Below are 23,181 nucleotides of genomic sequence, written 5' to 3'. Positions count from 1 at the left end.
TTAAACAGGAGGTCTTAAATGAAGCTAGCCTATGTAATGAGGTTGAATGGAGCGAAGGGTGGAAAGTGAAGCGAGCCGGTGACATCCGTAGCGTAAGAAGGTCGAGTAGGTGAAACTGAATGAAGGGATGATAGAGCAATTAATATAGTGTAACGTAGCCCATAAAAACAGTCAGTTAGTTAATAAGTTAGTTGGCAAATTAAGTAGGTAGTTAATGAAATAACAAACATCTCTAAGTATAAGCACAGAATATACAATTTAGTACTACGGTATAAGTAAATTCTAGTTTTTACTAGTTAAAACTAACGAAAGTTTTCAGTTAAAACTAGTTTTTAATAGTAAGTAAAACGTGTTTCATCAGCTGTGAACGGGTTTAACTGTGACATGGTTTAAAAGAAAAATTAGCCATGTTAACTATGACTAATATTTACCCTTTCCCCTCCAACTAAGCGAAAAGCTTGTGCTAGGAGTAGGTACGAGGTAGGTGGGGTTTGAATTGAACCGTCGACCTTTCGGAATTAAGTCCGCTTCATAACCATTGAGCTGTTGAAGCTATTATATAATGTAGATATAGTAGATCCACCCACTCCCCTCCCCAAAAGTGACCATTACCCGTCCATATTCAGAAGTTCAAATGTGTACCGTACCAACATTTTAACTTGATCGGTCATGTGGATTCGGAGCAAATTGGCTGTGACAGACGGACAGATAGAGAGATGTTCCTTCCTGAGTTGGGGACAATGCACATATAAACTTTCAGCTTTATAAAATAACGAAGGTCTGGCCCTCACAGGCTCGTAGTCTATAATTGAAAACCTTATGCTGCTAGTTGAGGCATTGTCTGTTGAGATTTCTTCTGTGTAAAAGTTGGACGGCTACCAAATAAATTACCCGACTCGACGTTGAAACAGTAGCCGCGTCGTTTTTCTGTCACGTCGGTCACAACAGGTAACGGATGAACCCAATCATGTTACCTGTGTACTTCCACCGATGAAAAATGGTGTATTTATTAATAAATTTGGAACGAGACCAAAATATGTTATGATCGGTACACAACATTAATACTTATATTGCTAGTTGATTTATATACGCTCACGGCGAATACCTCATCTTTGAGCAAGTGATACCTTTAATAAATCGCCATAGTTCACCACGCTGGCGAAGCGCGGCTTCATATACCTACCTTTAAGAATAGCATGCAGGTTTCTCACAATGTTTTTCTTCACTGTTAAAGCAAGTGGTATTTAATTTCTTAAAACGCACATAACTCCAAAAGTTAGAGCTCGGAATAACAAGTCACAACTTGGAAATTGGAATTAATGCCGGGTATAAGAGCCGTAAAAATAAGAAAAACGCGGATGCCTTAAAAGATAAGACCAACACGCAGGCCAAAAAGCGTTGGATGGAATGTGTAGAAGTCCTCCATAAATTATCATGATATCCTATGACATGTAATAATTAGCCTACGCGGAAAGCTGACAAAGCCAATGACGCGACGCGATGCCTTATTTATCCAAAGACAAAATCTGATGAGTACCTTGGAAATTATGACTATGAGGAAACCAATGAGCCGAAAACATACAAACTTATATACATTCACGAGTCTACTATGAGTTCTAAAACCTTGTTCTTTAGCTAGATGAAAAGATGGACAACAGGTAAATAAATGCTTGGCTTTTAGAAAGAGTTTTGAATATTGAAATGCAAACACTTAACCAAAATGAAAATGCGATACTGTATGGGGCATCGAGTAGGTATCCGATTAAGGCACGAAGGGGGCTCGTAACCGCAAAGAAGACTTACAACTTCCACATGTGTCGTCTGCCCGCATAAAATTGTCGTCCATTTTTATTACAGTGCCGTAAATAACTTGACTATATAACAATAAAATAATGATCTCAATCGTCATAAGGTATCTTATGTAGGGATTGTACATATTTAAGTAAGAGAATATTAACATTCTTCTTGAACTAATAATCCGGCCAAGTGCGAGTCAGGCTCGCGCACTGAGGGTTTGTACCGCGCACTACAGTCATATTTTTTAATATTTTGCACAATAAATTAAAAACTATTAAGCATAAAAATAAATAAAAATCTGTTTTAGAAATTAGAATGTACAGGTAAATCCCTTTCATATGATACCACACTTTGTATAGTTACCTTACCTTGAATATTGAAAAAACTAATTATTTGTTTATGAACACATTTTAATTTTTTTTGTAACGTAACCACAAATTCACGCTTTTCAGATTTATTCCTATACTTGTGCAATAAAACCTACCTACCTACCAAAGGAGACCGACCATCTCCCATACATCGTTGGGCCCAGAAATTGATGAACCGTTACAAGTTTCAAATTAGTCTGATTTGTTAGCTAAAAATATATTTTTTACACTGCTTTAGTTTCAGTTTGAGTGTCAATTGCATAGTCAAGATATTATATGGGCTCAAATCCATGGTTAGGTTGTGTTAGATAATGTGATATGATGTGTGTTTGAACAACATTTTTACAATTATCCTTTCGATCTCCTTTCATGATTCTAGGTCAACGGGAAGTACCCTATAGGTTTTCGTAACACACACGACGGACAGACGGACATGACAGACATACAACAAAGTGATCCTATATGGGTTCCTTTTTCCTTTTTAGGTACGGAACCCTAATAAAGTAATTTGATTTTGATATTTCCCAACTACCTACTTCTTCGTCTTTTCTGTAACGTAACCTCCATTATGATAGAATTTTGAGAATTTCTAATGGGATCTTTAAACAGCTTAAATCCACGTGGATGAAATAGCAAGAAACAGCTAGTTTTATATAGTTCCGTATTTCAATAAATCTTAACGTTGATCCCGTTTTTTAGCTATCTATGCTATTAGGTTTTTACAAAGAATTTCTGCAGACAATAGAAAATGTTCCAAACCGCTTGTTAAAATTCTTTTACATCTGCAGTCCTCTCATTAAAATTCAAGTTAGGTATATTTGTCTTCTATCTTCCTTATAGTTCAAAATTCTGGAACAATTCTTCAGAAACAATTTCACTATAATATCAACGATTTCTTCTATCTAAAAAACATTTACAATTTTCACGCAATGCCATTTAAAACGGACTAAAATAGGTTCGAACTTTGAAAATGTTTCTTTTAAAATATGTAACTTTTCAATTATTCATTCACAATATAAATAATTGCATTTTGAGTTGTGTTTCTATTGAAAGATGAGTCTACATCAATTTATGTTGTCGTTGCTGTATCTTAGCAACTACCATCTTATTAAAGACTGGCACCATTTCTTACTGGATTAACTTCACTCGTAGCCATATAACCGTAATATCCGCTGACAAACTAGTCACAATTCTTATTTGTACTTCTAATTGAGATTTTATCAAGATTTAATGTTTTACAAAAGTGGCGTGACAAGCAGACTAATAAACTTTTTGTGAACTCTATTTTTTTTCTAAATATTCTGTCAATTAGGATCGTAGGTATTTTTATCAGTTGTAAATTGTAATAAAACAACGATGTAAGTAGGTACTTCTATAGTCTTGAATAAACAATCAATTAGGCAATTCGCTTCTGCGATACGACAAACGAATATTCATCTTTAAAGTCTAACATTTTCTAGCATGTGAGTGGGATTAACTTTTCAAGTGCAATTTTGCCTAAATCTCACTTTTATACTTATTTGTGCTACTTTTTTATAAAAATGGATATCTTTATCTTTACATAGCGATTTTTTACCTTCACTTCATAGATTGTTTCACTTACTGGAGATTCACACATCAATAATAGGAGTAAATAAATCACATTTTGACTAAACTATCAACTACATTTCCACTCAATAGGTGAGCTTCGTGTTGCGACTGCGCTAAGCGCCAATGTTCTGTCACTGCAGTCGATCGCTAGCAGGTGCGTTGTGCGCGCGTGCGTCCGCCATTTTTAACAGCTGATTCACATTTGCGCTAACGCGATCGTTTATAATCCGTCCAGAAACAATACAATCAATTCATTTAGCTGGGTTTAAATGACATATTAACTTATTTTCCAGTGCAGTGATTAAAGACTAATGAAGATGACAGTTAATCGAATAAGAGTCGTGGTTCTGGGCAGTGCACGCACCGGCAAATCGGGTGAGTACCACAAATCAAATTGATGAGAACAGCTGCATAATTTCGATGGCATCCAAGAGTTCCTGATGACATTCTTTTTTGTACATAAATTCGATCTGACGGCTTTAATGACGCATGTCTGGATCTCGCCTTAAGCTATTTTTTGTTTGACCCTGGTCAGGATGCCGAAATCAATTACCTCTAATGGCTTGAAAAAAGTTCCTTGATTTATTTTGGGATCAGAACATGTGCTTTATAATCACACAGTAATTATTATTGACCGTTGAGACTTATAATTAAATCCTTTGATCTTGGTTTCAATAGTGATCTGATATAAACAATGGTAATTACATTAATTGGGTTTGTACCGACCATAAATCGTATAATAGTACCTTCATATTCCAATTATATTGTTAGATTTAAGCTAAGGGAAGTCCTATTTTGTTTCCAGGATCCAAAAAGGCTTTCATCTTGAATTATATGTAACCCTAATATAATCATATATTTAAGTAGGTAGGTGTGGTAGGTACCTACTGCAACGCAATTTTTATGAAGCGTTATTTTCTATCCTTTAAACAAATTCAGGATTCAATGGGTGACTACTCTGACATGAGGGATAAACTAATGGACGTAGCTAATATCATAGACTTTTCCATAGAGTAGGCGAATAATATAAATAAATTACGTGTACGTTCAAGGACAAAACAGTGCATGTAATGGAAAATCTTTGTTTTCTTCACGCTCTAAAATGCACCTATGGTAGGTAGGACCTACTTTCTTGTTTCTTATCAGTCAGCCGTAGGCGTCGCGTCGCAGATATATTATTATTGATAACAAGCATTGTCAATAAAGCTGGTGGCCGATTCCATGGAATTGTAGTGCAAACAAGATAACATGTTTGTTAAAACAATGTACAGAATAAACTCTAGTGCGATATATAAATTCTCATGACAAATAGGTACCTCCCTACACAGGGTACCTAACTAGTAACTACCTACTTACCTACTTTCTTTGTTCTTTGTTTTTTTCGGAAATCAGTATAGGTAACACTGATAATTTTATCATGGTAGTTTAGCTTTGGGTTGGAGCAAGTCTGATGACCATCAATTTTTTTGGAATTAACCTGCTTTACCTATTAGCAAAAAATGCGTATTTTTCACTAAACTCGGAAATATGAATTAATATTTATAACTAAACGCGTACTTTCCGTTTACAGCTTACTACAGTACAGCTATAGTTTGACGGAAATCGTCAATCATCTTAGACAAGAAGTTTTAAGGCATGGTATTTTTAACCAGTAATGCGCAGTGAGGCAACAGAGTTGGTATTTTCAACAAATCAAACAAGTGATTGAAGTGAAAACTTCTTTGGGCGCATTAAGCAATTTTGGGATGGATAAAAACTTCAAGGTCGCGTCGCCGACATGCTAATATTATTAGTGTTCGGAATGCTGATAGACATTAAAACTAGACTACTGTTAATGGTTCTTATTTAAATATTATGAAATAATTTTTGATAGTTACTACAATCAATAATAACGTTAAAATAATTGTAATGTTTAAAAAAAATATGAACTTAATGCAGCATGAACTTTATGAAGACTCAAACTTGATTTACCAGAACGAACATTTCCTTGTTTCCCTTATTTTATATCAAATTGGTACCTTTCACGCGTAAATCGCCGGAGTGTCACAAGGGTACATTAGTCAGGGTCATTAAACAGAATACTCAACTCGTGGAATGCAGGTCTAGTAGTCATACTTATTCCAACACTAAAATATTATTACTGTACCAACAACGTATTGAGGGGGCGATATGTTTATCCTAATGAGCAGACATAGATCGTTGACGCATCTCGCAGATATTAGCTACTGATTATTCAGCGTTGCTGGAATATATTAACAAAATAGCAATTTATAGCGTAACACATATTAGTCTACTAACAATGGAAATATTAGTCTACTGGACTACATTTAATTACTAAAGGTATAGCGCATAACATGTGGTATAACTGAGTAGGCTCCTGCTTGTAGTGGAGCGGTGCGGGAGGGGTGTGATGACGTGACGCATGAGCTCAGTGATTCGTCAACTTGTGACAAATGTCACCCCTCCCGTACCGCTCCACTAGCACAGGAGCCTACTCAGTTATGCGCTATACCTATACCCTCTAACAAATAAACCTGGAATAGCGGTGGAATAGTTATACTCTGTTTTGCCTTTCTCTGTCATCAGTAATTTGACATTTGAAGGAAAAAGACAAAACAGAGTATAACTATTCCACCGCTATTCCAGGTTTATTTGTTAGAGGGTTAGTAAATAAATGTAGTCCAGTAGACTAATATTTACAAAAGCGAGAGCTTTATAATAATTCGACATAAATTATAAATTTGAAATTAATCAAGTCACTGCTTACAAAATAGAGCGTGTTTTAGTTGCATATTTTAAGATGTTTAAGGAAATTGATCGATATATTTGTTATGCAAATAATGTTTATGAATACACAGAAAAAGTAATATGTCTGTCAACTTTCTATTGTATATTAATTGCTTGCTGAAATTATAGTAAATCCATTTTGGGGCCGATTTCATCAACGTAAAATAAGTCTTATCCGAGAAAAATTTGATATTTTAGCAGGTTTTCAGTACAAACACTATCATTACGTTTACGGCCAATTTAATCCTCTATTAAACGGCAGTCGACGTTGCGTTGGTGAAATAGGCACTAAATCATAATTAAATTAAATCAACATAATATTATCTTCTTTCGGAAGTTCTACCATTAGATTATATTAGATTAGAGAAGTAGATCATACCAATGAGGCAGTGGTGGTGTAGGTATAATTTTAAAATCAATTTTATAGTATTCAGTATTAATTTAGATTCTACCTTCTACAAATCTAGTAGTTGATTGATTATCTTATTTTGATAAAGATATTCTTGTACTTAATAACTTGCGCAATAACATAATTTTTTATACTTAATAGCACATTAAAAAGTTGTGGCAAATTTCTTTGTCGTAAAAATATTGATTGATTGTCAATTTTGATTTAATCGCAGTTTAACATAATTAAAATAATTATTACCTTCTTAAAATATTATTAAAATAATTATGAACTTCATTAGGAACACGTTTATAGCTCATTTAAATTAATTAATACCAGACAGTAGGTGCAATGGTATAAACTTAAAGTTGTAAAATAATAAAATAGATAATAATTAAGAAGTTGCCATGCAATATGCATAATGTTTACCATTTAAAACTCTGTGACTGCAATTATATTTTACAGCTAGGTACTGAAGAGAAAGCAGCCATGAAAAAATAAATTTGCAACGGATTAATAGGATACATACAGACGAGCATGTTACCATGTCGTGTAATACTAACCTTATTAAAAATAAGTAAATAAACAGGTAACTAAAGGTAAAAATAGAGGTTTATTGATATAAAACAATTTCATTTATTTGTTAACATTTATTCAATATTGAATTTTAGGTTACCATAAAAATGGAAAAGTAATTCAGATATCGATGCGATAGCCCTATTAGAGCGTCAATAAATAAAATGTAGGTCGACATATTTTTTTGGCATATTATGATATGAGATGACATAGATTGATATTGCAAAAGATATAATGTATGTACATAATAATATAAGGACGTAATAAAAAAATCGCAATAAATGTTGATTCTCTATAAACATAGATAGAAAAAATTAATTTGAGACAATTATTGTGCAATTATATTTTTATTTAAGATGTTCGCCTTATATACCGATATATACACAGATTGTAAAGGTCCTGTCTAGAAGACGTATATTTAATCTAGGTTTGGAACTAAATACTATTTTGATTCACTTATATTTGTAAATAAAAAGGAACGGGAAACTTATACAAAATAATGTAACTTTATCGTTTAACAAAATTGATAATGATTAATTTATATATTATGTTAATAAACAGCCTAACGTAATTGATAAATAATTCGTGAAAAGTGGCTATTCGGCAATAAATAATGTCTATGCAATAGAAAGTATAAACAATATGTTGGCGAAAGCTGCTGAGTGAAATTGATTTATCGTGGTGGCATTCGGATATCATTTTGGAAACACTCAGCATATTATCATAACAATTAAGATATATTGAGTAAGATGATTTGACTAATGTCGCCATTGATTAAGTAATAGATGCAGCCAATATTGACAAAGAAGAATTAACGTTTCTCTCTTAATAACTTAGAGCTTACTGTTATTTTATGGTAATAAAATACAGTAGAATTTATGCAAGGTTTATATAATATCTACGCTTTTAAATCATTGTTCTTAACTTTGTTAATAACATACCTAAATTAATTTTAGATCCATATTTTATGCTATTTTAATTTAGTTTAAACAATTGAATATAAACATTCCAACTTCTGAAATACAATCTACTATTATATATTCTGTGGTACAATGACATTTTTGAATTTCATCGAATTGAAATGTCTAACAAACCATGGTCAATGGGACGAAACGAGAAGATGTCAAACTCAAAAGGTATTCATGTAAACCCACAGAATACGATTGACAATTTTAAACCAATGTTTAACCTAGTTTTAATCAATTTTAGTCACGTAGTTATAACACGGGTTATAACCAGGTCCAAAGTTGGTGATATATAGATACATATCTAATACCTTTTACAAATTGTTCAGCCAAATGTCATGAGATCAAAAACTCAAAGGCATAAAGGTTTAAATTATAAGCGTATCTTTAAAATGTGAGCTAATTGTGTGTGTTATTGTATTGTTAGGTAGTCGTTCCATACCGCGCATATCAGATCGAGATGTAAATAGCTATCAAATCAGGCCGTGTATTATACACGACATAAAACTCGCAGAATGCGTTTCGATTTGTAGATCGAGAACGTCTAAATGCCAGTTGCAGTTATATTTATTTGCGGCAGCCGCATGCTACTGGCCACTGACTGATGGAGTGAGTCACCCGGTCAAACGTCTGCTGGGACACCCGTCTCTACAACACTGCTCAAGTTCTCACTATACACACGACTAATTTTAAATCGTATTTTGCATGCCTCGTCATACTGATAATATTTTTTAATAGCGTGGGAGATATTTTTGCTACGCATTGTCTAAAATTGTTTAGAATGTTGATAATGACATTCTCTCTCTCATCTTTCACGCGTTTATCTTTTGCTATTAGCGATGTTTAACTGATGACAAAATTATTGAAGTGCCTATTCAGAAAAGCTCAAAGAGTAGTTGCATATTTTAATTAATCTAATTTTGACATGGACCTGACGTGTAATAATAGCACTCAGTTTTTTGGATTTCCAGGTCATGTACATAGACCTATAATACTCGTCATGTAGTCAAATATCATTGTTTAGGAACATATGGCTGTCAATTCTTAACAGGCATGGCAGAGAAATTTAAATTAGTAGGTCGCTGATGTGTCGATTTAGGAGAAAGTGGAGTCGAATCCTTTTTTATTTTACGGCATGTAATACTACAGAGGCTTGTTAAATATGCCTATAGATAAGATCACATTGTTAGAAATGGTCACGGACAAGGCCAAGGTGATGTATAGTGCATTCAATATTAACTGGCGCGTTACCAGTTGAGACCGTCATTAGCAATAACAATAGAATTACATTCGACATGCCACGTAAACAATAGGGCTAATAAACCAAACACTCATAGAGCCCATTCATTTTTAAAGGAGCAGGTTCAACCTTATATATTTTGTGATACATAAGTGTGTTATATAAGTTTTGATACTTTTGAATTCACCCGCCATGACTTAATCCTATTGTTATTGCTAATGACGGTCTCAAGTGGAAACACGCCAGTTAATATTGAATGCACTATAAAAACCTGTAACATTTTAGACATCAGTTCAACATTGACAGTGATCTTGCTTGAGTCACTACGATTACCAAGAATAGGAAGTAAAAAATTACATACCTTACATACCAAAGCTTACATGTATTATAATGTATTGATATTGTATATATATATATTTTTACATGCCTTATCAGAATATGCTGATCGACCGAAAGTAGACATTTATAATTGGGCTAAACTGTCTGGTTTCCAATTAACATGTCTTGTGAGACAGGTTGGGACCGAGTCTCGATCACCTTAGTCGATGCTCTTAATTAACGTTCGCCTTCAGCTACCGTATTCAGCAGGCATGATCGCTTAAATTTGCCTTGTCTCCTGATATACCGTTATAGACCTCGTTACAGTTACGATTCCGGTGTGTTCTGGGAGTTAATGCGATTATTTTCACATCTCTCCTCATCTCGCAATCTAGAGTAGGTACCTACCTTTTCCATTTCACTGCATAAAAAAGATCGTACAGTAGGTACGCGCCAGAAAGTATACATCGGCCTTTAGAATGACATTTCGGCTTTGTAGAGCGTTGTCTCTGTCACTCATACCTATATACGTTTTGTCGGTCTCAACGACAGCGACAACGCTCTACAAATCTGCTATCTCCTTCTAAAGGTCGATGTACATTACTTTCTGCCGAGCACTGTACAATAAAGTATCGTAATATTGAATATCATTTAGAAAATCATATGTTTAATATTTTTAACTTATCTTGCTGGCTCTTCTTATTAGAAGCTGCGGTAACCGAAGCGATGGTAGAGTTCCACCACTGAATATCTAAATATCTATTTAGTAAGTCCCACACATACTAAAAGAGGCACTATAGTTGTCTTACATGAAATAAATAACTATGAATTGCATGTACCTACGTAGGTAACTAACCTATAAGAATATTATGATTTGAATTTTGTAAACGATTATTCCAATCCGCGAATGTTGTCTACCAATCCGCACATGGCCAGCGAGGTAGACTATGGCCAAAATCATTCTCACTCTGAGAGGAGACACGTGCTCTGTAGTGAGCGGGCGATGGGTTGATCATGATGGTGACGATGAAACAATTATTATTCTGAAAATAATTGTTTACTTTTCAAATCTTGTAATTAGGTAGATTTGGATTCATAATTCCTACGTGATATAACATTTTATTAATTTGAGTATCACTGCGTACACAAATAAAATCTTCGAAGACGCTCGAGTATAGGCTAGTGAATACGTCGTATTTAAATACAATTGCAATAAATATTTATTAATTACTTCCAATTAAAAAACTTAATTTTTACATCGGTTTCAAAAGTTCTTGTTCATTACCTTGACTGTTATCAGCAGTGAAAGTGCTTGTTAGTTTAATTGCTTTCCTCCCAAGTTGAAGTTTATTTTGCATGTTTCGATAATAGAGCCTCGATAGCTCAACGGTTAAAGGAGCGGACTGAAAACCGAAAGGTCGCCGGTTCAAATCCCACCCGTTGAACTATTGTCGTACCTACTCCTAGCACAAGCTTTACGCTTAATTAGAGGGGAAAGGGGAATATTAGTCAGCAATTAACTTGGCTAATATTCTTTAAAAAAAGTAATAAGTACGTAGGTACAACATGCTTAGTAAAATACCAAAGGAATATCTATTATTTCAATGAATTTATTAAAAGTTGTTATCAGCTATGATAGCCTAGTGGTTAGAACCTCCGCCTCATAATCGAAGGTCGGGGGTTTGATCCTGGACACGCACCTCTAACTTTTCGGAGTTATGTGAGTTTTTAGCAATTAAACATCACTTGCTCTAACGGTGAAGAAAAACATCGTGAGGAAACCTGCACGCCTGAGAGTTCTCCATAATGTTCTCAAAGGTGTGTAAAGTCTGTCAATCCGCACTCGGCCAGCGTGGTTGACTATGGCCAAAACCCTTCTGATTCTGAGAGGAGACCCGTTCTCAGTAGTGAGCCGGCGATGGGTTGATCATGGTGATCATGATGATTAAAAGTTGTCCTGTTAATGAACTTATAAAGTAAATTGCAGCTAGAACACTGTCAACATAATGTTTTGTTTAGTTTTTTAACCGACTTCCAAAAAAGAGGTGGTTAATTCTTAATAAGAAGAATTAATATAATCATCAATGCGGGGCACCACCTAAATTAATAAAACATGTTTGTTACACAAATGCAGCCACATAAAATTTTATATTCCTTGAGTTTGCTATTTATATTAGGTACATAAATGCAATGTATTACAGCAGAAGCTCATTTATAAAGATGCAATGACATTTTTATTGTTCTGTCACAGACACAGTTTCACGCCAAGTGCTTAGAGTTGGCAACGCCTAATAAAATGCAGGCGTTATGAGACGAGATGATGATGATGACAACGAAAGTATAACGGATACACAAGTTCATATTAGAAATAAAAGAGAATGAATGAAAGATATATTATTCAATACTCACTTTTAAACCACTGTAAGAGTAAGGACTAATCCATACTACCATACTAATGTTATAAATGCAAAAGTGGGTCTCTCTGTATGTCTGACTGCTAGTTTTTCACGGCCCAGGAAATTTGGTGCATGTATCCCTCTACCAAATTTCGTCAAAAAGCTTGTATCCCGGTGATGTACATGTGCTATTTTTCCGGAAAATCCAAGAGATCCTTAAGAAAACCTAAAACCTAAATCCATGTAGATGAAGTCGCGATTAATTTGGTACAGAGATAACTTGCATCCTGGAGACCGACATAGTACTTTTTGTCTCTGAAAATCAAAGAACTCCAACGTGGTTTTTATAAAACCTAAACCAGCGGACGAAGTCGCATTCATCGTCTAGTCATAAAATAAATAATAGTTTTATTCTTCTTGAGATTTAAGGTAAAAAATTAAGGTATAAAACTTAATTCAAGTTACCATGGTCAATATTGCTCTTAATTACATGAAATGATAATAAAATTAAGCAAAGCAATCAGAGGTGATAATGCCGACGTGCCCTAATGAAAGGATAGAGTGAAGAATTTATTTGTCTTATCCTCTATTGCAGCAATTGTTTTGATACTAAACAAAATGCAATTGACATATTGTTATCATTGTAACCAAGTATTTAGTAGTACTTACGTGCAATTTACAGTTTTGTTTAAGTAAAAAAACCGACCAAGTGCGAGTCAGACTCGCGCACCGAGGGATCCGTACTACAGTCGTATTTTTTCGACATTTTGCACGATAAATCAAAAACTTTCAAAAAAAAACTGTTTTAGAATGTCCAGCCCTTTCATATGATATACCCCACATGGTTTATTTGTTATGAACACATTTTAATTTTTTTGTGATGTAACTACAAATTCACGGTTTCCGAATTTTTCCCCTTACATGTTCTATAATACCTACATGCCAAATTTAATGATTCTAGGTCAACGGGTAGTACTATAGGTTTCTTGACAGACACGACAGACAGGCAACGAAGTGGTCCTAGGGTTCCTTTTTTTCTTTTGAGGTACATAACCCTAAAAAGAATTGAAAACTTAAAACTTTGAAATATTATTCGAACGCGCATATCACACGCACCACACGTCTGTTAACATTAGCATGTCAGTGACGCGACTAAAGAAGACTGTAGAGTAATGTATCTTTGAAGATTCCTTGTATAAATAAAAATAATTTAATAGAGTATTATATTATCAGAAAATGCCTATACGTGCCTTGTCTATACGTCTGTAAATTCTTTAGGTTCGTACGTAATAAATATAATGTGTGACTTACTTATTTTTATTTTAATCCAAGTCGTTGTCATTAGTGGTTAATGAATAAGTAAAAAAAAAGTCTTGCTTTTTTATATTAAAATTATTTGATTGATAGATAGTGAATACCCATTATGTACTTTTGTTTTATTTGTATTCCATTCATTGTTTTTGTTCAATTTCAGTAGATTTTCTTTGTTGGGTATAGTTTTAGTATCCGATTAGGCAATTCAAGCATTCGTGTAATGACTAGCCCTTTGTCAGCTTTCCCTCTAATTGAAACTCGTAGTTATAAATTTATTCAAGAATACAACTTTTGTAACACCTTTACCGATTACTTGCTAATTGCTTTCTCTGTCGCAAACTTGCATTTCATTTTCTATTTTCTTCAATAAAATACTAAATATGTATAACATTGAACAATGAACATTATGAAAGCGTCGGTAAATAGGTACCTACCTACTCGAATTTGCTGATTTTTTATATTAATTTAATATTTCTTTTTGTTTCAGCCACTGTGGTTCGTTATCTAACCAAAAGATACATCGGAGAATACAGCTCTACGGGAGGTTAGTAGATCTACAGAAGCTGGCACGAAATATTGTACATCGAGCTTTAGAATGAGATTTATGCTTTGTAAAGCGTTGCCTCTGTCACTCATACCTACGTGACGTTTTGTCGGTCTCAGCAACAGAGACGACGCTCTTTCTAAAGGTCGATGTACAATATTTCCACCGGGTACTGTATGTAGAAGTTGTTCATAATTGAATACTTATATTTATTATAAATACTATCTGTCCCGGCTTACTCACGTGTGTAGTCGACGTTAGTGTAGTTAGGGAAGCGATCGAAATTAGTCGTCACCCGAATTTCAATCGTGACAATGGATGGATGCTACCCTCAGCGTGGAAACCGCTTTTTGACGCTAAGACAAGGGCATCAGTCGTGGGACGGGACACCATTAGCTCCGCGTGCCTGGATTTCGGTGACGGTTCCAGTGATGAAGAACAGCAGGAACTGTCGGGAGACGATCGGCAGCTGTCTCCCCCCCCACCCCAGCCACCCTCACAACGGGCTCTACGGGCAGCGGCACGTGCGTCCCGCAGTCAAAACCGCGGCGCGTGCGCGGACGGACTCCCTTGAAAAAGGACCCCGGATGGGTTCGAAACTAGTCGGGCTAACGTCGACTACACACGTGAGTAAGCCGGGACAGATAGTATTTATAATGGAAATCACTCACGGTAGTTTAAACGCTAAAATACTTATATTTACTTACTTTATTTTTGACATTATCTAGCTCATAAGTACAGTCAAAGGTCAAAACTTGTGTGGCACCTCAATGTTCGGATTCACTAGCACTGCATGGCACAGTTGTGCGCACATCAGTGATTGTTGACGTGTTTAGGTATAGAAAAAGGTCATAAGTGCGACTGGTTTTTTATGGAATAGTTTTGCGGAATTGCTACTCGAATTCTGAGGCCAACCGTACATTAATATGTATTTTTATGGAAAATAACTTTATAAAGAGTACCTATACAGTTATTAAAACCCTCGTTATACTTAATATTATATCTTAGCTAAAGATGCCATCAAAGAAAATCCGGAGCTTTGAGATTTTATCGATTTTTGTTTTTATCGATACAAGATCGATACTGTTGCCTGAATCAAAAATAATTGTCTCTTTTTACGCTTGTGTTCTACATAAGGCTACAGGTCAAATTTTTAACGGTTGGGCCCGATTATGTCGTGTGTTCTCCTACTTAATTTTTTTATACTGGTTTCACGGCTCTGGGTGCCCCAATTTAATTATATAAGTACTAACTTACCCCCATTTTTTTTTGTTTGGAATAGCATTTTAAAATCTCAAGCAAGAAAGCAGTGGACTAAGAGCCAGCAGGTGCCACACCTTCTTTATTTTATAAAAGCTGAAAGTTTATCTGAGTATTGTCCTCAACACAGGGAAGAACGATCAGTGACTATGAAGTTTGGATCATGTTTACTTTGGGAGATAACAGGTACCTAATAAAGGTGTAAAAAATCTTACGTTAAATTATAGTCTAATTTTTTTATATTTTCTTCGGAATAGTATCAGAAGTCATGTCATACGTTGACAGACACTCAGTGTCGTGGCAACTAGTGCCAGACGCCCTTAAAGTTCAAAAGTTTATTACCTGTTATCTTTATCTCTCAAGGCTACCATGATCCAAACTTAATAGTCGCTGATCGTTCCTCCCTGTGTTGGGGACAATTAAATACACAGAGAAATTTTCAGCTTTTATAAAATAACGAAGGTCTCGCACGCGCTGGCTCTCTCTCTATAGGCAAGCATGAGTTTGAAATGATTTTGTTTATGAGATATCATTTTAGATTTTAGATTACTTGAAAGTTAGAGTGCACTAACATTCATTTTTGTTTTGATATACTAAGCCCTTATCACCTGCCAAGTGCTAGATGCCAATAGTTTATTTGCGAAATTGGCAAGTGAATTAGTTACAGCCAAGGCTGGAGGGCCGCCGCGGCGCCACTAAAGCGGCCATTGACACTCAAAAGATTGCGTAGAATTTTAAAAATCCCCGCATATTACGTAATCCCTTTCTTTTCGCAATCTAGCCCGTGATTAATGCAATGGGAGTGCGTCTTTCACAAGAGTTTTGTGTTTAATAACCTTCAAGGACGTTCGTGAAAAATCTTATTTGATACGAAATTATTTTTTCACGAAAAGTTTGCTCAACTTTTCTCATTTCAAAATAATATTCTTACAAAACGTTGATCATGATAATATTATTAGCTGATGCAAAGACGGTTTCGACAATTCTTATTCCCTGATCAGGTAAATAGGCATTATATAACCACAATGTTAATAGTGCTCGGAGTGCCGATAGATGTAAAAACTAAACTAATGTTAATGGTTTTAATTTACATAATGTTATGTCGTTGATTACTAATACTACAATTAATTTGAAAATCCATAAAAAACCACTGTTATTTCATAGTTTTAAGTTTTCACTTCTGCTGGCGCCTGGCAGTCCTCACTGACTGCCAATTTTTCACCGACTTCTAAAAAGGAAGTGGTTCTCAATTCGGCCCGTTTTTAGGGTTCCGTACATCAAAAGGAAAAATATAGGGCCACTTCGTACAGCGATAGTTAGCATCCCGGGGAAGAACATAATGCTACTTTTTATCCCGGAAAATCAAAGAGTTGAAGTCGCGGGCATCATCTAGTTTGAAATAATTCGAAATTGAATAAAAATCTACCTAATAAATTACTTCCATTGGCGCAGTGATGAGCGTTGTGGTCTTATAAGTTGGAGGTCCCAAGTTCGATATCCTGTTGGGTCAATTTGGAAAATAATAAATTGGCTCAGGTTTGGTACATTGGGAGACTTCGGCCATGGCCATTATACTTTGCAGTACGATGTATGTCTGTATGTATGCAGTATGATCTGCTATAGTCTTTCCAGATTTATAGTCTACTTCTATCTTTGATTGCAGTCAAGCTGTGGTTGAATATAATAAAAATTAACCTTTTCTTTTTGTTGCAGATTTTTTATATCAACACCGCGTGTCATTTGACGGTGTTGCGTCCGAAGTTGAAGTTTTGGATACTTGTGGATGTGCGGTAAGTGATACTTGTAGTTTATAGTAAAAAAACCAGTCAGGTGCGAGTTGGACTCGCACACGACGGGTTTCGTACCATAGTATAAGATAATATAACTATATATATAACTACTACTCATGTAGGTACTTTAAAAAAAAAATTGAATGGCGGCCATTTTGAAATTTTTATTGTGTTATACTTAGCGGCAATAGAAATACATACTCTGTGAAAATTTCAACTCTCTAGTTATTACGGTTCATGATATAGAGCCCGCTTCTGTAGGCATACGGACGGACGGACAGCGGAGGCTTATAATAGGAACCCGCACCCTTCGGGTACGGAATCCTAGAAAGCTTCCCGACAGATTTGTTGTTAGTTTAACTAGATATTAATAATAATGGGGCTGATTCTCTTGTACACAATCTCTAAACTAACCTAAATTAACAGGTCTAAATCTAGTGCTATCCTTTTCCACAAGCAACATTATGACAGGGATAGCAATAGATGTAGATGTGTCATTTTAGTTTGGTTTAAAGATTGTGTACAAGAGAATCGGCCCCACTGTGAACCTAAAAAAATGCTATGAAAGAAAATGAGGAAAGGATTTTCTTAGAAATGTTTTGAAATATCATGATTCATGAGATTTTTCTTTGTGCAGAAAAGAGGTTGTTTGGCGGAACATCTGCGGTGGGGTGACGCCTTTGCGATCGTGTACTCAGTGTGTGACCGAAGATCGTTTTTGGCGGCAGCTGAGCTTCTAGCACTTTTGGAAAGAACTAGGCTGCCTGGATGCGCCGCCGTTACTTTGCTGGGAAATAAAAGGGACTTGGAACACGCAAGGTAAGCAAGGAATATTGAGATCTTAGTCTGCGGCCCAGGTGGGAGCGGGTGCGTCCTGCGGGGCGGCCAGCGCGAACAAACACTTAATATTTACAAGAAATCGAAAGGAATTAAACGCGCGGACCCGTCCTAATCGAGAGCGGGTCGAAGAGTATGGCATGGCCCGCTGGCCGCCCCGTAGGACGCACCCGCTCCCAGCTGGGCCATAGACTTAAGGTGAGATCTATAGAGCGCACTCTGACTTAGCGACTTAAAAAAGAGTTGAAACGGGACAGAGCTTTATATCTCTCACATAAATCTGTCTCGTTTTAAATCAATCTCAAGTCTGAACAAAGTCAAAGTGCGCTCTATAGATCTCTGCCTTAGAATCTAGATCCGCGACTCCGTCCGCGTGAATTTAGATTTTTAAAATCTTTGATTTTCCAGGATAAAAGGAAGGCTAGGTATGTCTACCTCCAAGATGCAAGTTCCCTATCTCTGTACCAAGTAGATGCTGCCTGTAACATCATCCATGTGAATTACCTTTAATATGTTTTTTACGAATCCGTAGGAACTCTTTGATTTTCTGAGATAAAAAGTATACTTAACTATATTGTCCTTCCCCGTATTATAAATCAATGATAATAATATTATGCCCACAATACGGTATTTGACAAATAGTCAAATCATTTACTTTTAAGTTTTATCAAACGTCAAAACGCGCGCTTAGTATGATGAGATTCTAAGAAATACCAGCACATGACGTCACAATCATTTAATGTGCTTTTTTTAGTTTAATCGACAATTTAAAATGGTTATCACGTATAAAACTAATGAAGGACGTGGATTTTACGTATTTTGGAAGATCATCTATTTAATAATTAATGAGAAATAATTTATTTTTGATATAAGCAAATATCCAATTGTGTTCTAGGAATTACTCAGCTCAGGTGGCACGGTTTTACTAACCGCAACACTTGACCTAACAATACTGTAAGGGCCTATAGTTTACAAGGTGCAGATTTTATATCGGATACCCTGTACTCTGGTTCAAATTACGTGACATGATATTTTGATATTATTCAACGCAGTTTGTTACAACTCAACTACTGTTACGAGTAGGATGTAATTCTCGAACATCTTAATGATTTTAGAAAGCCGAAACTAACATTTCAGATAACTTTACGTAGACTTTTCACCTCAGAACAGTTTTATTAATAGTAAAATATATTTTATCTTGAAATGCCCGTAAGCGGAGCTACAAGCTACTACTGGTAATACACATAAATGTAAATATTATGACATTATAGCGCGGTAGGAATATTACTGTTATGGGACATTATTATGTAGTTATGCCACTTTTACTTTGAGCTGCATATTACACAGCGTCAGAGTGGCGACATGAGTTCCTCTTTTACACTATACGATGTCGATAAGACTACTTATTCGATAGCAACTCACTCTAATATAAGAACCGAGAACTCACTTAAATTGTCTTTATGGTAGAGCTTATGGTTCTTTCAAACAATCATTGTCTTCAACATTTACTACAAACTTATCATAGTGTCATAGCTAGATACTAATTAGTATATTGAATTTACTTTACAACATTATTCTTGTTACCTTAAGTTAATAATCGTATCGGATTCGTATAATTGCTGTCCACTTGTGATATTACAGTCGTTGATGGTAGAATTGCAAGTGGCGCCACTTTCATGCATTTCTGCGATAGTGTTATGATACCAAAAATTACTTGCATACCGTTCTCAATACTAACTTAATATTTTTAACGCAATACGACCTAGTATAGAAGAATTCTTTTGAGAGAATTTAATAGTGCTTTATGGTTGAAGTAGGTATCTTATATTAAAAGTTTCTCATTTAACTTTATTTCTAAATCTAAATATATAAAAGGAAAAGGTGACTGTCTGACTGACTGACTGATCTATCAACGCACAGCTCAAACTACTGGACGGATCGGGCTGAAATTTGGCATGCAGATAGCTGTTATGATGCTGTTACGTAGCCATCCGCTAAGAAAGGATTTTTGAATTTTTGCAATTTGCTTAGTCCACGCGTACGAAGTCGCGAGCATAAGCTGGTTCACTATAAGGTATTTTTGAGATTCAAAATTTTAATAACGACATAAAAATTTGGTAGTTTACATGCAACGTAACAGTTCCCTCCTATCTGCATATCGCGTGCGGCGTGATAATTCAACACTAATCTCGCTGATAGTATACTTTAGCAGTCATAACGTAGTAAATGGTCGTAATTTTATCTTTTAAGTGCAGATTTCTGTCTCATTTTAAAACTTCCGAGAAGTCCATATTTAAGTCATTTTATATTCCTGCTACAAAAATATGTTAACCGGTTAGAAGGACCAAAATAATAGTGATTTCAAATTGCGTAGGTACAGAAAAAATACATATATGGAGGTTTAGACTTTTCATGTTGGTAAACATAAAAAATAACTTCGCTAATATTATAATTCAGTCAAAATAATTATTATTTCTGCTTAATTGTAACAGTTTTACCTTGTCTTATGTACGTCCGCGTCGGACATAAGTTCCATAAAAATTTTAATAATAAAAAGGTATTCATGGTCAATTATACATTAATTATTTTGTCTTGTACTAGGGTTGTAAAGACTGAAGAAGGTCAAGAGATGTCTCTGAGGTTCGGCTGTCAGTTTTACGAGGTGTCTGCAGCGGAGTCGTGCGCGGGCGCTGCTCTTGCTTTCCACGCGCTGCTGCGGGAAGCCCGCGCCCTTGCCATGCTAATGCCGACGCCGCGTCGCAAGCTTGCCGCTTACTCTGTATCAAAGGTAAATTGAGTTATTGTGAAGATATTCATAGAAAATAGGATAGGAATAAATCACGTATAGCGGGTGACGACGTCTAAGTGCGGAAATTGGTCCGAAGGAGGAAGTATAAAGCGATTTCCTGCACGATTCTTCTGTTAGCGGACACGTTTTGTATTAACTATTATAATGCCGATACTACATTATTAGATTTTACAAAAATAATGAACTTGATTTAGAAATATTTCTCCTATTTCATGAATTAAATCAGCATTGTAATATTGAAGCCTATTTTTAACTGCAAGTTAAATAAATATCAATGTGCGTAAACCCATTACGAATTTGCAAACAATTGTTATCAAACAGTCGTTAAATTGATCTATCTTTGATTTGTTTATGGCTTCGGAAGATTTACATTTTGTCTTACGTAGTTTTCCATTCGCACATAAAAATCCTACTCAAACATTTAATATCGTGATGATAAGCACGAAATACTGAGTAACTATGTGATAGCAAATTTATTACTGATTTTATATTTAATTTTTTATTGTTTTATTTACACCTTTCTACTATACAATAACGTTTCTTTATCCAGGTAATTGGTACCATTCTGGGTCTGAGCAATAAAAGCGTGCGGAAGAAACGGCCATCCCTCAGCATATGATTTGTTGAGTAGATTTGATTTTAGGTCTTGTTCACTCCACAATGGAGTTTGTTACTCTGCAAAAGGCAGAAAGCTTTTGAATGGCGATGACGGAAGTTAAGCTTGGTTTGAAGATGGGATGGGAAGCAAGGAATGGATATTCTGAAGGCTCTAATGATTAAGGTATTTTTAAGTTACAATATTTGTATGAGAATTTGAATACTCCAATTACTTTGCACCATGTATTTTTCATACTGTTATAGAGAAGTTGACAATATTTGTATATTAAGTAGGAAAATTGTTGAAATTTTGCAACGAAAAATATGGAAGTTATGAATGTCAAAGACATGTTATAACTGCGATTTTCAATAAAATTGAAATGTGTTATTTAAAGTATTTGAATGTAAATGTATTTTTGTAGTAAAGTGACGTATTTATCTGGTCTTTATGTCAGAATATTATTGTATACTGATTTTTAAAATACCAAACAGGGTTTCCATTTTTAGAGTTAGTTAAGTAGTACCTACCTATTGTTATGATAGTGTTAAGAAGTAGGTATGTATAATTTGTCATTACAACATACTTGTTACAAGTACCTATGTACGAAATATTTCATGGAAATGGGTTTTCATGGAGTTTTGTCGATTTGTTTTTTTATTTTTGAATGGTTGTTCAGATATTACTCACTGATAATCCAAGATATTAATCTCATATTTTATATCGACCTACTGATGTCAAGTCAAGTGAGTTTTTTACAAAACAGTTTTTTTTAAAGAAAAAGCACTCTTTAAAGGACGCTGTACATATAACCACATATATCATCACAGGGACCTAGTCCGGTAGATTAGGGCACCGAGCACATTTCCCGGGGCACCAAATAGCACAGATCCAGTGTGTAGGTATAATGTCGTAAAAGTAGGTACCTTGAACTATGTTTTACTTATTTGCATACTTTACGTATTTGCATACTAAAAAGATCTTTAAATGGTATTTTTCCGATTGCCCTGTCAAAAACCCGTAAAGAGTTTTCTTTCTTTTCTTGTTTAGGATGTTTTTCAGTCATCAAGAGTTAATACTGGAAAAGTTAAGAAGATTTTTTTTTTCATGACTATAATTTCTAACGTGTTTAACAAGTTTCACCCACCTTTTGAATGATTTCGTTTTGAATAAAGTATTAATTGATGCTGTTTATAAATGAAAACATAATTTACTATTAGTAATGAGGCTGCAATTTTTTTAACATTTTGTGGACTAGGAAGTCTTGTTCACTGTTATAATATTTATAATTAGGTACATTTTAATTAAAACTTTCAATGTAAAATGTCAATTATGTATTTGTATTTAATTAACTGTTGTACGAAAATACAATTATTATTAAACTTAATAAAGTATTTTATTTGAGCATTCCTATTAATACTCTAGCGCTGATATAGCTTGGTGGCGAAAAACTTAGACTTGCCATTCGGGGGAACAAAATATCGTAATAGTAATGAAACATTGAGACTTGAGACTGCTCCATAATATTCTCATGGGTGCGTGAAGTCTGCCACCACTTGACTAGTATGGTGGACTTCGTCCACGTGTATTTAATTTTTTTTAATTCT

General features: G+C 35.0%; 1 protein-coding gene across 1 annotated transcript; it reads left to right on the top strand.

Moving 5' to 3' along the window:
• Positions 1–3,894: 3,894 nt before the first annotated feature.
• On the top strand, positions 3,895–22,965 carry LOC117986896 (ras-related and estrogen-regulated growth inhibitor-like protein). Its single transcript, XM_034973861.2, has 6 exons — positions 3,895–4,130; positions 14,227–14,283; positions 17,257–17,333; positions 17,971–18,152; positions 20,772–20,958; positions 21,530–22,965. Exons 1-6 carry the CDS (start codon positions 4,067–4,069, stop codon positions 21,596–21,598), a joined length of 636 nt encoding a protein of 211 aa, XP_034829752.1. The 5' UTR covers positions 3,895–4,066; the 3' UTR covers positions 21,599–22,965.
• Positions 22,966–23,181: the final 216 nt, after the last annotated feature.

This window comes from Maniola hyperantus, chromosome 12 (genome assembly GCF_902806685.2).
Source record: "Maniola hyperantus chromosome 12, iAphHyp1.2, whole genome shotgun sequence".
NCBI lineage: Eukaryota > Metazoa > Arthropoda > Insecta > Lepidoptera > Nymphalidae > Maniola > Maniola hyperantus.
This window is presented reverse-complemented; position numbering and strand designations above follow the sequence as displayed.

Bases quoted from the DNA above. Each gene is read 5' to 3' on its own strand.
- LOC117986896 (XM_034973861.2), top strand. From the start codon at position 4,067: ATGAAGATGACAGTTAATCGAATAAGAGTCGTGGTTCTGGGCAGTGCA. The intron at 4,131-14,226 runs GTGAGTACCACA...TTTTTGTTTCAG, and splicing joins TGCACGCACCGGCAAATCGG to CCACTGTGGTTCGTTATCTA. The intron at 20,959-21,529 runs GTAAATTGAGTT...TTCTTTATCCAG, and splicing joins CCGCTTACTCTGTATCAAAG to GTAATTGGTACCATTCTGGG.